Consider the following 16,528-nt stretch of genomic DNA (forward strand, 5'->3'; position numbering starts at 1 on the left):
CCTGATCGTCCTACTCCATAACCAATAAGAGCTCATGCCAGGGCCATGAATCAACATTGCCTGATCGCTACATGCCCAGCGTCTGATAACGGTGACGTCCGACCGACGATATAAGCTCTATTCTGGAAGTCTACCTGCTGTGGCCGTTCTATATCTTGCAGGGACTGATATACATGGCCATGCTATGGCCTGGTTCGATACAGTAGTGCCTGGGTCCGGTATGTCAGTTACCCTACGGCCCTGCACCTCACACACACCTGCAGACAAGCTGACAAGCAAGTACCGCCACAATGGCATACACCAGGCAAGAAGAATTCTCCATCCCAGTACTTCCTTTCCTCCCCTTTTCTCCCATCTATCACAACCCTAACAATCCCGGACAGCTAATCGACTTCAACTCCTTCACAACCGGCCGTGTCGTCAAACCGCGGCCATGCAGCCCAGGGCCTCGAAAAGCTCTCTTCCGACGCCGCCGATATCAAAGAGACATTGCATATCGGCGCGAAGGGGACCGCAAGTACCCGAATATCTGGCCGGGTCATGCCGAGGCTCTGGGCTTCAAGAGACAATTCCAGTCTTCTATGACGCCTGCGCCGCAGCCTTCATTGAAGTCATGCGCGCTAATGCCCGTGGGTCTTGATATTCACGAGGCGTATTTTGATGGGCACATGAGCAAGGCGACCATAAGCTCTGGTTACTCCATTACCCGGAGACAAGGAAAGGCATGTTCACGCTGAAACCTGGCGCGGTGCGCCTGGGTGCGCATACGGACTATGGCGCTATCACGCTCCTTTTCCAGGACTCTGCCGGTGGACTGCAGGTTAAGACTGCCAAAGGCGAATACGACGCCCATGGAGGATGTGGTCGTTTTTAATGTTGGTGATCTGTTGGCGCGGTGGAGTAATGATACCATCAGGTCGACGGTGCATCAGGTTGTGCAGCCGCCTGTCCAGAGTGAGGGGGAGGTTTGGCCGGCGAGGCTTAGTAAAGCGTGAGTTGCGCTTTCCGGGAACAGTGAGGTGGTATGTGATTGCTGACGGTTACATATTAGGTTCTCCGCGCATGCGAACCAGGATACCTTTATCGAGGCTATTCCGGGGACGTTTGGGGTGGAGAGCGAGAAGAGGTATGAGGGGAGGGATTACGAGTGGGGAGTATTATTTGCAGAGGTCAAAGGGTACACATTGAGCTCTGGCTGGCAGTGATGGCTAGAAATGAGGGGTCTTACCATGCAAGCCTGCTCTTCTATCTATGAAGCTTGTATATGTATATGCGGCAGTTGTGGCAGTGCAGGTTTGCTTCTGACCCTTGCTACGCATCACCTTGCTCGCGTGACATGGCCCGAGCAAGTGCCTATCAAGTAGAGATAGGTACAGATAAGATACAATATGTCAGCCAAAGGTGGAGATCTCTCATTTTGGTGGAGTTCTTATTTGTTAACGCCTCCACATGCCGCGTTAGTATAAAAAAGTAAGGTGCTTAATACCTTACTATTTTAGTAAAGAAATTAGGCCACTAATAAATTTTTAAAGGCTTAAAATATTTATATAAACCCCTAGGTAGCTTTAGCTTTTAATAAATAACTTACTTTTTTTTTTATTTTTTTTTATAGTATTTAATTAATAGCTTTACTAGTTAATATAATATATAAAGGGTCTTATAGTTATAAGCCTGGATATTAACTTAATAATTTAGCTTATTAAATTCTTATTTTTTTTAAATATTTTAAAGTTATTTATACCTTTAAGTACACGCCCTAAAGCTATACCAAGCCTTTTTATAATTAATTACCTTTTTTATTAAACTAGAATAAATATTAATTAATTTTTAACTTTTATACTTAACTTAAAAGTTATTATAACCTTTACTAATAATATTACAAGTATAAAAGTTATTTTTAAGTTTAGGAATAACTAGCTAGCTTAATATAATTAAATTTTTTATTTTACTTAAATAGTAGGAGTTTAGGAGTTTTTTAACCTAAATATTTTTAAAAAAAAAAAAAAAAAAATCCCTTTTTTTTTTAAGTTACCTCCTAAAAATATAACTAAAAAAGCTTTTAAAATATATAATAAATACTAGCTTAATACTAAGCACTATTATACTAAAGTTTAAAAAATAAATAAAGTTATTTAAAAAACTATTACTATTTTTATTTAATAACTTATTAAAAATAAACTTATTATAAAGGTTCTAGCTAAATTAAAGTAATAATTTATTTTAATTAATTTTAAAATTAAACTAAAGGTATTTAGTAACTATTTTATAGCCTTAAATACTTTAATTTAATAAGGTAAAATTAATAATTAGCTTTAAAATTATAAAAATACCTATTAAAAGATTAAACACCTTAATTAACCTAAATTAAAAAATAAAATAGCTAATATAACCTTCCTGCGGATAATTAGTAAGTATTTAAACTTTTATATAAAATAAAATACTAATTAATTAAACTAAAAAGGTGCTAATTTAATTTCTTACCTTTAGTTTATATTTAAATATTAATAATATTTTTTTATAATTAATAGCTTTTTTAAGAACTTTGCTGGAGCTATAGCCTTTATAATTTTAGGTAAAAAGTTAAATATTTTTTTTAAAATAATACTTATTAATAACAAGCCTTTTTATTTATATGGCTATTTTTAAATAATAAAATAATATTAATACTTTATATAATTACGCAGGAAGCCATGGTATAAACCTAAAAAAAATATAAATAAAAAGGTTAGTAAAGCTTTTAATAAAAATAATAAATATAATAAGAAACTTTAAAAGGTAAGGGCCAAAAATAAATAAATTTTTAAAAATAAGAAAAAGTTAAAAAAAAAAGCTTAAAAAGCTTTTTTAGCTATTTAAGCTATAGTAAAAAAAAAATATTATAATTACACGCTTGTTATAAATATTTAAAGTAATTTAATACTTTAAAATACCTTTATTTTTAATACCAGTGCCTTTATTTATATTTATAATAATTTTAGCTAATTTACCTTTTTTAATTAATTAAAAAAAGGTAATATTTAAGCAGGAAATATAACTATTATTATTTAAGGTATAGAATTAGTACTTTTTTATTTTAAGGCTTTAAATAATAAAATAATACCTTTTACTTTTAATAAAGTGGCCTTTATACCTAGCTTTTATACTAATATTCTAGTAGCTAGGCCTTTTAAAAAAGCTAAATATTTTTAGGATTTTAATACTTTAATTACCAAGAATAATAAACTAGTATTTTATCTTAAAAATTACTTATCTAGCCTTTAGATAGTTAAGTTTAAAAAGAACTTAAAGTAAAAAAAGGCTAACACTTTAACTTAATAAAAAATTAAGATTTTAACTTAAAAAATTTATATTAAAAAAAATCTTAAAGCTTTTTACTAGCGCCTAGGCTATATTAGTAATAAAGTATTTTAATACTTATTAATTATAACTAAAAAAGTTTAAATTACTAGTTTTTAACTGCCTTAGTAATGCAATACTTATAAATATAAATAGGCTTTTTAATAAATATTTAAAAAGCCTAGAGATCCCGCTATTATATTATTTAATTAAGTTTACTTTAACCTAATTTTTATAAAAAAAGCAATAAATAAAAAAAAGTAGGTAACTTATTTTTATAATAAAAATACTAAGTTTTACTAGGCCTATATTTACCAGGAAAAAAGCGGGTGTAAAAATATTATTAAGTAATATACTAAGCTTATTTAAACCTAGTTTAGTGTTACTCCCAAGGTCTTTTTTAATAATTATAAGCCTATACTTAATAATAATATTTTTAACTTTACTATATTTTAAGGTATACTCTAGAACTAGTTTACTTTTTATACTTTTTTTTAAAATAGTATAGCTAAGTGCTTTGGTAGTATATTAATTAAAAAAGTAAAAATAATAGCTTTTTATAAAAAAATTTTTTTTAATATATAGCCCTAGGTTATAAAGGTAGTAGCTTATATTAATAATTAAATTTTTATTAAGCCACTAAATTAAAAAATATTATAAAAAGCTTTTACTAATAAAAAACCCTATATTTTTAGTATTAAAACACTAGGTTATTTTGCCTGGGTAAGATAATCCTAGGTAAAAAGTTTTTATAAAATAAAATTAAAAACTTTATTAAAATACTTACTAGGCTATATTACCTTAAATATTTAATAAATCTAGTTTTTTAAAAAGTAGCTTATACATGCCTGTAAAAATATTATTTTTAATAAGTTTAGACTATATAATTTAAAGAATTCCTTTTTTACTATTAATATTAAAATTAAGTTTTTAGAGCCTTTAGCCTAAGTTTTTAATATTTTTTTTAAAACCGTGAAACTAAAGAAATTAACCTAAACCTTAACTTTAATAAATTTTTTAAATAAAAAAAAAAAATAAAGGTATTTTAAACACAAATAGGCCACGGGTGGTAAAGATTTTAAAAAAAAAAGGTATTAGTAATAGTGGTAAGTATAAAGTAAAAAATAAGGCTTAAAATACTACTAGTAAAATTAAAAATATTATTAATAAAAAAAGGCCTTTAATTAACTAAATAAGTTTTTATACTTACTAACTTTTAAGGTAACTCCTAAACCTTATTATTATAAAAGGCTTATATAAAACTTGGCCTTATAAATAGCTTTAAAAACTTATTTAAAAAATTCTTAGTAATAAATTTTATACCCCTAAGTGTTTTAATATTTTTTTATTAATTTAGTAAGTAAATAATTACTTAAAAAAAATAAACAAGCATGCCTAGCTTTTTTTTTTTTTTTACTTAGCCTTTAAGCTTAGCGTGCTTAAGGGGTAGAACTTTAATAATTTTAGCTTTTTTTTTTAAAATATCCAGGCGCAGGCATAAATAATATAATACTAATAATTATATATATAATTTAAATTTAAATAATACTCCCTTAAATAATTTAAATAACCTTAATTATATTTAATTTACCTTTTTTACTTTTTATTAAAATCTTATAAAAAAATAGCTTTATTAAAATAATTTACTTTTTTTTCCCAAGCGCTGGAGCAATCTTAAAAATTATTTACTTTATAATAAGTTTTTAAAAACTATAAATTTTAAACTAGGAGCTTTTTATAAAATAAAAGTATAAAAAATAATAAATAAATAAAAGGCAGGAATAAATAAGCTAATTTTTTTATTATAAGTTTTTACTTATAAACTTAATATTAATAATTATTTTATTAAAGCTAAAGCCCGAATTTATATACACAAAGATTTAAAACTAAAATTTTTTAAAAAAAATTAAGTAGTAATAGTTTTAATAAGGGCCTTTAAAGCTTTTATAATGCTTATAACTACTTTTAACCTTAATTTTAATTAAAAAAATATTATTAACGTGTTTCTTAACACTACCCTTAAAAAAATAATATATTTTTACTTTTTAAATAGCTATAAGCAGCGGGGTAAGTTATTAAAAGCCTTTAAAATTATTTATAAACTTTAAAAGTTTTTATATTTTTAATAACTTAATTTAGCTATAATACTATAAAAATTTAGATTTATTATAATTTTTAAAAAAAAATACCTTTATATTAGTAAGTTTATAATCCTTTTTATTTATATAAATAATATTATTATTATAAACCTTTTTATTAAGAAAGGCTGAGCTACTATAGCTACTTTTAAAAAAAAACTAGTAGTAAAGTATAAGCTTTAGTATTTTAGTAAAGTAAAATAATTTTTAAAAATTTAAATTATTTAAAATAAAAAAAGCACAAGGTTTGGTTATATTAAGACTTTTATATTAAAGTAATTATAAATTAATTTTACCTAAATATAATAGTCTAACCTTTAAAAATATTTTTTTTTAATAAGTTTTATTTAAACTCTGGTACTATAACACCTTAATAAATTAAAAAAATAAGATTTAAAATTAGCTTAGTTAAATATGCAAGCACGCTTACTTGTTTAAATATTTTTTATATTATTAATTAATTATTAAAATACCTAGTTAATCCAGTGGACCGTTATTAATATATAATAAATTAATTTATTTTTTATTTTTATAATATATACTTTATAGCCCTTAAATACTCTAGTTTAAATAACTTTAAAAATAAGCTTATTTTAAAGGCATATAATTTTTATAAGGCCTACTTTAATATAGCCTTTATTAATTAATTTAATTACTTTTCTAGCGCAGGCTATATTTATAAACTATATAATAATTTAATTAAATAAAAAGCTATAAAGTAATATTTAATTATAACTTTAATAATTAAAATAAAATTACTAGCTTTATTTAAGGCCTTTAAAGTAACTTACTAGTAGTATTAAGTCTTTAATTTAATATAGTTTAATTTTTAATACTATTTCTTAGTTTAATATAATAATAAATAAACTATTAATATTCTTACTAATTTTAATATTTAACTATAATTAAAACTCTAGTATATTAATATTTATAACTTATAATTTTAATAAAAAGTTTAGTATAAAAATCTTAAGATTAAATAAACTTTTATTAATTAAATAATTATAAATAGCCTTACTAAGCCACTTACTAAATAGTAATATTATAAATTTATTAAAATACTTAATTTAGTAAATATTTCTGGCCTTATTTCTGGTATTTAGTAGGTGTTAAGGGGGTATGTTAGCTAAAAGTAAAAATTTTTTATTTTAATAAAGTTTTTATTTATTAATACCTTTATATACCGCGTTAGTATAAAAAAGTAAGGTGCTTAATACCTTATTATTTTAGTAAAAAAATTAGGCTACTAATAAGTTTTTAAAGGCTTAAAATATTTATATAAATTTTTAGGTAGCTTTAGCTTTTAATAAATAACTTACTTTTTTTTTTATTYTTTTTTATAGTATTTAATTAATAGCTTTACTAGTTAGTACGGTATACAAAGGGCCTTACACAATACGACCTTGGAGAGGGGAACCTGCAGCTGTGGGGTAGTCAAGGATAAGATAGCTCCTAATGCAGAGCTATCGTGAGTTGGAGATGTTCGTTATCGTCGGAGTCCTCCGCACGTCTATACCAGATCCCCATAGACCAGGTACAGGTATCCCCTCCTCTAAACTCCTCGAGAACCATACTCACGGCACTCATGCTTCGACCTATCGTCCTGAAAGAACAATGACTTCCGATCCGAATCCCAATCCCAACCCCCAAGATGCCTCCTACACAAACCGCGTGACAATCCTCCCCCAAGGAAACTACCTCCTCAGCCTAATGACCACAATCCGCGACAAATCGACCTCCTCAAAGGCATTCGCCGCGGCATTCGATAGAGTCTCCGATCTGCTCATAGCAGCTGGCACGTTAAGCAGATACCTACATCCATCCGCCACTGACTTCCAACGTCCGTTCCATGCTAATTGCGTCTGATTTATGAATACAGCCCTCGACCTCCTCCCAACCGAACCCGCCACAGTCGAAACACCAACAGGCTGGACGTACGCCGGAAGACGCCAGGTCAAGCCCGTCTGCGGCGTGAGCATCCTCCGCGCAGGCGCGAGCTTCGAGGCTGCGCTGCGGAGGGCTTATGGGTATGTTCCCTCAAGATGCTTGCCCATGAAATCCACTCCAGCTGCAGGTGGAAGGAGCACCCACCGTCCAGCTCCGTGCTACATAGCGAGGTGCTGGTGCAATGAACAAGGGCGATGGCAATGCCAGGCTGACTGGGAATTTTAATTTGAACACAGCGACAACCTAAGCATGGGCAAACTGCTCATCCAACGCAACGAGGAAACCAGCCTCCCGGTGCATCTGTACTCGAAGGTCCCCGGGAGCATCGGGTCGCAGAGTACGCCCCGCCATCTCCTCCCCCCAAATCCGCACCACTAACGAAGCGCACAGCCGTGCTCATCCTCGAGCCTATGCTCGCGACGGGCGGGTCCGCGAGTACGGCGATCAATGTGCTCAAGGAGAAAGGCGTGCGCGAGGAGGACATTATATTCGTGAATCTGGTTGCGTCGAGACATGGGCTTGAGACGGTTATGGAGGCGTTTCCTGGGTTACGGCTTGTGACTGCGGCTGTGGATGGGGATTTGACGGGGTCGAAGTAAGTTGGTCTTCTTCTGTTTAACTGTGCTGGGGCTGGGTTGGGTTGGGTTTGATGGGTGCTTGAAAGGAAATACTTGTTGGTGGTGTTGCTGACGGATTATTATTGTAGCCATATTGCGCCGGGGTTGGGGGATTTTGGGGATCGGTTTTATGGGACTTGACTTGACTTGAGAGACTTGGGTTGCGGCGTTTGTCTGGGTGATGGTGGATATGTATCTGTACTCGTCTAGATGTAGTGATTTTGGACTTGGAGATGGGTCGTGTTCATGGTCATGGCCAGATATATAAGCAGGTGCCCAGGTAGCATAAACAACTATTAAAGGCTCGACCCTGCGTATGGGTGTTGTGTAACATATAACATCTTCTCAGGCAGACTATTCTGCTGGGGCCACAGCCTAATCTGCGTATCAACAATCCCAAGGAGCTGCTGTCTCTAAACCAGGTACCGGAACCCCTTATGCATCCTCAAACTCTCATCAACATCCTCGCCAGCCCCAGCCCCCGCACTCGCGCCCTGCGCCTCCTCCGCAACCTCCGCCTCAGCAAGCCTCCTATTCAGGCGCTCCAGCACAATCTTAAAGATCGCACAGCCCACAATCGCAACGCCAAACATCGCCGTAACAATCCCATAGCTCTTGCGGTACCCATTCTCCTCCAGGTCCCAGACATACGAGCCGGCAACGTTACCAAGCTGACTGAACGCGTTGACCATGGCGATTGCGACGGCGCGCTTGGCCGGGGGACGCGGGAACGACGTGCTGATCCAGGAGTAGAAGACGATGAAGCCGGCGTAGGACCCGGCTTGCAGGAAGAGCGCGACGTAGCGGGCGGCGGTTTGGAGTGTGGACATGCAGATTATGAAGCCGATTAGGCCGACAAGCATGGGGATTACGATGTGCCAGAACTGAGTTTGTTAGTGGTGGTGAAATGAGGCAGGAAGGTTGGTGGGCATACCTTCTCCTGGTATCGGTCGGAGCTCCAGGCGACGCACAGAGAGAATATGCAGGAGAAGACCCATGGGGGAGCGCTCATGAGCAGGGTCGGGACGTAGCCGAAGCCGAGGGTTTCGGTGAGAGAGGGCTAACCGTGATGTTAAAAAAATATCAAGAGAAGTGGAAAGGCTTTGGGGGACTCACGAAGAAAGCGTTGAACGACAAGCCAACCACGTAGGCTGTCAGGGTGAACATCATGATGTACATCTTGGGGTCCTTGATGGCCATGAAGAAACCATCCCAGGGCCCCGAGCCCTCAGCGTCAACGTCCGCCTCGCCGACATCCTCGGTCATTCGGAGCTGGGCGACTTCAAGCTCTTCCTGGGTGAAGCCGCGGGTGTTGGTAGGCAGATCGGGGAGGATGACTCCGGCGAGGATGGCGATGAACATTGTGGCCGCGCCCTCGACTAATGAATGTTAGTGTTTCAATGGACATAGGGATTTACGGTCAGAGCCTACTCCAGAAAAGCCAGCGCCATGCGGGATGGCCAAGGGTGCCCTGCATATTGGAGAGAACTCCCGCTGCGACCAGGGCAGAGAAAGCGTTCGAGATGAGGTTTCCACAGAACAGGATCGCGTTCCGCTTGGTGAGTTCCCTGCGGGTGTACCACTTGGACAGGATCATAAGGGCTCCCGGCAAAAAGGCAGCTTCCACGAATCCCAGGAAGAAACGGACTGCGACCATTCCACCAAAGTTTTTGACGACACCTGACAAGGTTGAGATAAGACCCCACACTAGCATAACAGCTGAGATGTAGAGCGAGGGTCGCTGAATGCGGTTGATGAAGATGTTGGACGGAACCTGCATGAGAATGTAGCCGACGTACAAAATGCTCAGGCAGGTGGCGTATTCGCTGTAGTTCATGTCGAGGTCTTCTTGGAGACCCTTGAGACGGGCAGCGGCCATGTTGTTCCGATCGAGGTAGTTCATGATGTAGATTAAGACGAAGAGCGAGCAGCGGGCGTCGAGCTTGCGCTTCATGCTCTTCTCTACCACAGCACGCCGTGCTGGGTCCATCCTAGACGCAGGATGAGAGCCCTCCATCGTCTCGATAGTGGGCTTCTCGAGCTGCAGTGCTTCAGAGCCGGGTTTGATGTCGTCCGCCATGGTCCTAATGCCAGTGGGTGAGAAAGAGACAAGAGGAGAGAGAAGTCTGGGGTTGGCCCCGGATATGGGGTACGGGGATGGAGGGTATTTGACTGCTTCGGCGCTGGTCCGTCAACCCCTCCATCAACCCCGGTCTCAGGCCTGTAAGTGGGCTCATTCTCAACTGAAGTGGACCGGCTACCGCATGAGGTGAGTTCCCCGGTACCAGGGTCGGCATCCAGGGCCAGTCTGCTGCTATTCGGCAAAGCGGTGTTCCGCTGTATTACGGCCAGCCGTGCATGATGTAGATACTCGTAGGTAATGGGCTCGTCCTCCAACTGGTCTGTGTGTGAAATGGTATCAAAATGTGGAGTGTGTGCGGGCGTGGGGGTTCAACTTCGGGGACGTGGGATAACACGGGGGCACTCGGCGTGGGGGCATCCCGGGGTGAAATCTCTTCTGGCGCTCGTGATTTGTTGGCTTCCCGAGTTTCTACCGGCTGCGATCCCGACAGCTTCCTCTCTCGGCGGGGAAGAGATGCAGTGGCTGGCCGTGATTGGAGGTCGCATTTAACCGAAGGCTGTCCCCGACCTTGCAGTTGCAGTCGCAGCGTCCCGGTTCGCGTCTCTCCGGATTTCGGATATCCGACTGGAGGACGTCCATGCCTTGTTGATCAACTTGATTCAGCATTTCAGCTTGATTCTGAGGGTTGATGATTATTTGCCGAGGGAAACCGGTATCCTCCGTATGAGTTGGGGATGTAGAACAGCCCGATGACGCCGGTTCGAGTGATTGTTGAGCGCTACATCATGCCGCTGTCATCGCAGTCCGTAGAGTCCAGCCGATGCGTTCTTGACTCTTTAGACTCCTTACCAGGCTAGCAGGCTAGCAGGCTAGCAGGCTACCAGAACCTTGCAAACGACAACCTCACCGACAGTTGGCGATAAGGCTGTCATGTAACGTGCCCCTAGTACTGTGCTCCGTAGTACAGCGTTGGTCCGGGGCCCCAGTCCTCGTCGAGAAACTCGAGATGAATCCCGATTCCCCGTGCCCTTTTTTGCTTCTGTTCTTCTTCGCATCACGGTCTCTAGTCACTTGCAGTCGGAAGAATGTCCAAACAGTGTGACTCCAGTTTCAGTCACGGACGGAGATGGGCAGACTGAGATGACCAAGTCAAGTGCTCAACCCCGCCATCGCCAGTGTAACCTTGCCACAACCTCGCTTCCTCCTCCATCAACCGCATGGATCCCATGGCGCTTTAAGATGACGATACTTCCCTGAGAGTTCGATCAAAGTTCAATTACGCGGCTGCCCATTCGTCATGGAGCCCAAAGCCAAGCTTCAGCGCGCATTCCTAGGCTCTCAGCCCGACCGAGATGGATTGGAAAAGGCAAACACCAGGAACCCAAGTCGGATCTCGTGGATCAGCCTGTCAGGCTTGGGACTCTTGTCATGGAGAACGGGCTCTTGGGATGGATGGTCTGGGGAGTTGACAGCGGCAGGTCTGGGGATATTTTAGCTGCCTGCTCTGCTCCACCTTCTGCTCCCTCGTCTGGCGTCATCGTCAACTCTACCTCCTCCATCGTCGCCAACAACAGTGATACACAGCATCGGTAATCTATCATCCGGATCAGTCAGTCGCTAATTGTAAGTCATCTCGAATCAAATCGTTGGCTCGTGCTTCTCGCGCTGCCGCATTCCAGCCGCCCTACATTGCTCCTCCTTGGTGACCGCCGCCGTTGTTTGTTTTGGCTCGAGTCTGTTCAACATACTGACTTTCAGCAGATCAACATTCTCGTGGTACGTTGCAGTTCCTGAGTTGCGCAGCCGAGCATACTTCCGCTCTGCCGTCGAGGGTGTTGCGCAGATTAGCCAGATTCTTATCAGGCGAGTCTGGAATCTGGGGTCATTCACATCCGGTGAGCCCATTTGTTTTATTCACCATGTTAGCCTTAGGTTTTCTGTTCTTCACGCTTCGCAGTTGTGTTACTTGTTCCTGGCTGTACCTGGGCCAGCATTCACTGTCCTGGGCAAAACATTCACTGTCCCATCACGCTCCTTTCCAAACTCCTTTCCACACTCCTTATATCCCCGTCTCTTGCTTGAGTCAATCTTTACACCACCACCATCTGCATCTTTTGACACTCCTTTATTGGCTACCTGGCTCTTTACCTTCAGCGTGCAAGTTATTTATTCACGAACTGCCTTTGAGTGACCTACAGCCTGTTCAAATGGGACTTTCCTTCTCACGTTGATCATCTGAGGGTTGCTATAAGAGGCTGCTTTCTGTTCATAGTTCTTTTCTTTTTTGTATTCTTGTTCATCTTATCTGCGCAACACTGGCTGTCAAGATGGAAGCAAACTACAAGAAGCGCATGGCAGGCTTGCTAATGTGGCTTCTTGCAACACAAACAGTGCACTCTGCGCCCACCCCGACTCAACCGGCCAGCTTTTCTGAGATTACCCAGTTTCCACCTGCAATCCAGAACGCTCGACTACTGTCACCCGAGACAGAGGGTGTAAGTATTCAGGTTCTTTGGCTATGTTCATACTGACAAGCGCAGTTCTACCCAACCGCACTGGAACGTGAAGGCCACGAACTGGAATACGCCACTGCCACCGCTTCGGCCAAGGACGAGACTTCCACCGGACTGGACGACGTGCTCGACAACTTGGGTCAACCTAAGCATTTGCTGGACTGGCTACTCCCGCAATCGGACGCACCGGCTGACGTTCCCGCTCCTGCATCAGCTGGGACAGCCCCCGAAGTTTCTCTTGCGTCGTCCGATACGGCGGCCCCTACGCCTGTTACTGCGTCTCTCACTCACGGCACTCTTGAAGAGCCTACCACAGCCAGCGATTCTTCAATCTCTGTCGAGACTACTACAGTCCCTGTGTCCAATTCTTCAGCAACCGATCAACCGGCAAGCACGTCCACAGCGGAAACCCAAGGTTGTATCCTTCCCCCGATAACGAAGCCTCACTAACTTCTCAGACTCTACCGAGATGGTGAACCAAGACGTATTTGTGCCGGTGGGAAAGGGCCCGATTCCAGCGGCAATCACTTCCCGGAATGACCACCCTGTTCCCAAGAACGGAGTTGTAAGTACTTTTGCAGACAGGCGGCTTGTGGCGCTGACAAGGCTAGAACTCTACGAACCCAATTGAGACGAATAAATTCCATAGCGCGCTCTTTCTAGGAACCCAAACAAATGCCACCTTCTCGCACCCTTACACTCTCGCGTGGGCAAAGGGGAGCGGCAACCTGGCAAGCTTCGGTATGGCCATTTCGCACACAGAGATGAACCTCGTTGCTAGCGGCCCTACGAACTCGCAGCTCCCAGGCAGTCCGATCCAGTACTACATCAACCCGATTGGCATCCAGTCGATAATCCTGTCAGCTACCGAGCTCGGTGGTTCAACGGTCCTCACTGCGGAAAACAACAAGGCCTTCTCGGCGGATGCTGTCCTGCGGCCTCAGGCGGGCTCTTCCCAGAAAATCACTATGCCTGTGGTGCAGGGTATGGCTTTCGTGACTGGAGTCTACACTCAACTACAGCCAGTAGTCCAGAGCGCCGTTCATTTCCGTCAAGTTGTAACGGCCGGCTCACCCCGGGCTGGCGTCTTCAAATACCGTGCAACGCTAGAAGACGGTACTATTTGGCTCATCTATGCCGTCCCAGACAACGGACAGGACCCTAACTTCCAGTTGGTGTCTACCACCGATCTGCGCGGACCTAGCGGATGGTCTGGTACTATCCAAGTCGCCAAGAACTCGGCCGGCTCCTCTGGAGAAAGCCTCTTTGACAACTCGGCTGGTGTCTTTGCCGTCGAGGCAACTGTCTCCGGCTCGGTCGATGGCCGCACCGGCACCTATCGTCTCGCATGGACCAAGTCAGGCAAGGATAACCAGGTTACGCCTCTCATGATGTTTGCGCTACCACACCACGTTGCCTCATTCGACTCTCAGACAAGCGCCCGGGCTGTCAATATCACACTGCGAACCACTACGAAAGGCATGGCTAGAGCCGTGATCGGGGAGTACTGGACCATGAACGAGCCTGACCTTCCCACGAGCATGGGTTTTGCTCCATGGGTTTTGGCCACAAACAGCTCTCCTCAGCTTAGCGCTGCAGCCCAATCGACGATCCGTCAAGTGGCTATCACGGAGCTCCAGCAGGACATTGACGGCCGGAGCAACCTAAACAGCATGTACTTCAGCGGGAAAGCTCTGAGCAACTACGCTACCATTGTTTGGACCGTAGACAAGCTCCTCAACGACCACGCCACCGCAGCCCCTGCCCTCGATCGTCTGAAGCAGGCCTTTGCCCGTTTCGCGGAGAACCGGCAACAGTTCCCGCTGGTCTATGACACCGTGTGGAAAGGCGTTGTCTCCTCTGCAAGCTACGGCGGTGACACCGGTGCTGACTTTGGAAACACACTTTACAACGATCATCATTTCCATTACGGCTACTTTATCCATGCCGCTGCTATTATCGGTGCCCTTGACCCGAGCTGGCTCGCAGCCAACCGCGACTGGGTGAACACGCTCGTTCGCGACTCCGGTAATGCAGCTTTCGACGATCCCTACTTCCCATTTTCTCGCGGCTTTGACTGGTTCCACGGGCACTCGTGGGCTAAAGGCCTCTTTGAGTCGTACGACGGAAAGGACCAGGAGTCGTCTTCGGAAGATTCCATGTATGCGTATGCCCTCAAGATGTGGGGAAAGACGATCGGCGATGCGAGCATGGAGGCTCGAGGCAACCTCATGCTGGGTATCTTGCGGCGCAGCTTCCACAATTACTTTTTGATGGAGAGTGACAATGTCAACCACCCATCCAACTTCATCGGCAACAAGGTGACTGGAATAGTAAGTCGAGTGCATATCATTGATAAGAGCAAAATACTGACCCTCTGCAGTTGTTCGAGAACAAAGTCGACCATACCACGTACTTCGGTACTAACCTTGAGTATATTCAAGGGTACGTCTTCTCTGCTTCTTCAATCGAACAGCATACTGACCAAGATAGAATTCACATGCTCCCCTTGCTCCCCATGTCACCATTCATCCGCAGCCAGAAGTTCGTGCGTGAGGAATGGAACGCCATGTTCGCATCCAATGCCTCTGTGCCCGCTGAACGGGTAGTAGGCGGATGGAAGGGCGTCCTTTACGCAAACCTGGCTCTCATCGACCCAGCCGCTTCCTGGAGCTTCTTTTCGCAGGCCAACTTTGACTACAGCTGGCTCGATGGCGGAGCGTCTCGGACATGGTACCTTGCGTTTGCTGCAGGTGAGTTGCGTATCTTACCTTGACCGGTTTTCAGCTGCTGACACAGGACATAGGACTCGCTGGTGGATCAGCAGTGTAGATTTTCTGTCTTCGCCAATAGACTTCCCTCCAATAGACTCCGCTATCTATAGTAGACGGTGTTTGGCTATGACTTCCATATGGATCATGACAGTGTTTGTCGGGGCTTTTGGTCTTTCTTTTAGATATCTTGTCCGATTTTGGGTTGTGCGGCTGACGCATAGATTACACTCGCTAGATCATACACAGTGTCTTCGATGCCTTTCCTTAGTACTTGTACTAGTATCTCACCTCAGCGTACTGTAGAATCCTTTGGGTAAGTACAGCGCAATCCCCGCGGGCTGCGCAGCGGCTGACGTCATGCACTCTGTGGCTTGCGCGTCCGGCGTCCGAATCATCGCGAGACGCCGAGGTCTCATCACATCGACTTAGAAAATGTACTCGCGTAGCTTCGAACCTTTCAATCGTAGTAAGAACCAGCAGAGTCAGCTGTTAAATATTTTCCTGCTCACCGTCTAAGCTGAGTTGTCCTCTGCTTCGCTGTCAAAGACCATTGCGAGTCAGTGCTGGTATCAGGAAGCGGCTATACCACTAACGGTTAGTGTAGCTTTGATATAAGACCCTGGAATATCGCATGAGCTGTCAGTGCTTGGTCTGAGCATATTCCTTTTAGCTTTGGGGCTGGGAGACAAGAGAGGTCATGAATACGACGGAATGTTTGAAATTGTGGCAGTGCCAGAGCTCCGAGAGGGGTTTCTTCTCATCTGGCCGGAAATCAGGCCGGAGAACAATCAAATGCCACGAAAGATCATCGAGGCTGTGCACAGTAGCTCGGTCTTGTCTTGACGCCGCCAGCCAATCAGCGGCAATCCTGATCGGGATGAGGTCAAACTGTCCAGCCACATCGCATTGCAACCACGGCGCTCTTCAATTCTTCATCCACCGGAAGACCCTGATTTCAATTAATTCCCTGTGCTACCAGCAACCGCAATTTATTCCGGCCCAAGTCCCAAGAACTCTCTTACATATACCGGCGCGTTTGGCGAAATTTGGTCCGGGCTCGGTTCTCGTCACTTCCCAATGTGTAGGTGCTCTCCCCAACTTTCTTCTTCCTCCCTCCGGA

At 42.0% G+C, this 16,528-nt stretch overlaps 5 protein-coding genes across 5 annotated transcripts; 4 read left to right on the forward strand and 1 right to left on the reverse strand.

The window, feature by feature from the left end:
- Positions 1 to 290: 290 nt before the first annotated feature.
- Positions 291 to 737, forward strand: DSM5745_08084 (uncharacterized protein; the record flags this gene model as incomplete). Its single annotated transcript, XM_026750100.1, has 1 exon — positions 291 to 737. The coding sequence occupies one exon, from the start codon at positions 291 to 293 to the stop codon at positions 735 to 737; it is 447 nt and encodes a 148-aa protein (XP_026601104.1).
- A 114-nt stretch (positions 738 to 851) lies between these two features.
- On the forward strand, positions 852 to 1,205 carry DSM5745_08085 (uncharacterized protein; the record flags this gene model as incomplete). Its single annotated transcript, XM_026750101.1, has 2 exons — positions 852 to 991; positions 1,052 to 1,205. The coding sequence occupies 2 exons, from the start codon at positions 852 to 854 to the stop codon at positions 1,203 to 1,205; spliced, it is 294 nt and encodes a 97-aa protein (XP_026601105.1).
- A 5,724-nt stretch (positions 1,206 to 6,929) lies between these two features.
- Positions 6,930 to 8,179, forward strand: DSM5745_08086 (uncharacterized protein; the record flags this gene model as incomplete). Its single annotated transcript, XM_026750102.1, has 4 exons — positions 6,930 to 7,273; positions 7,354 to 7,501; positions 7,658 to 8,016; positions 8,128 to 8,179. 4 exons carry the CDS (start codon positions 6,930 to 6,932, stop codon positions 8,177 to 8,179), a joined length of 903 nt encoding a protein of 300 aa, XP_026601106.1.
- A 272-nt stretch (positions 8,180 to 8,451) lies between these two features.
- Positions 8,452 to 10,118, reverse strand: DSM5745_08087 (uncharacterized protein; the record flags this gene model as incomplete). The annotated part of the gene is made up of 4 exons (XM_026750103.1): positions 8,452 to 8,922; positions 8,973 to 9,098; positions 9,155 to 9,417; positions 9,470 to 10,118. 4 exons carry the CDS (start codon positions 10,116 to 10,118, stop codon positions 8,452 to 8,454), a joined length of 1,509 nt encoding a protein of 502 aa, XP_026601107.1.
- A 2,330-nt stretch (positions 10,119 to 12,448) lies between these two features.
- On the forward strand, positions 12,449 to 15,466 carry DSM5745_08088 (uncharacterized protein; the record flags this gene model as incomplete). Its single annotated transcript, XM_026750104.1, has 7 exons — positions 12,449 to 12,616; positions 12,662 to 13,049; positions 13,093 to 13,199; positions 13,246 to 14,967; positions 15,018 to 15,079; positions 15,128 to 15,387; positions 15,441 to 15,466. The coding sequence occupies 7 exons, from the start codon at positions 12,449 to 12,451 to the stop codon at positions 15,464 to 15,466; spliced, it is 2,733 nt and encodes a 910-aa protein (XP_026601108.1).
- Between the last annotated feature and the right edge of the window lie 1,062 nt (positions 15,467 to 16,528).

This window comes from Aspergillus mulundensis (assembly GCF_003369625.1).
Source record: "Aspergillus mulundensis strain DSM 5745 chromosome Unknown scaffold_9, whole genome shotgun sequence".
Taxonomy (NCBI): Eukaryota; Fungi; Ascomycota; class Eurotiomycetes; order Eurotiales; family Aspergillaceae; genus Aspergillus; species Aspergillus mulundensis.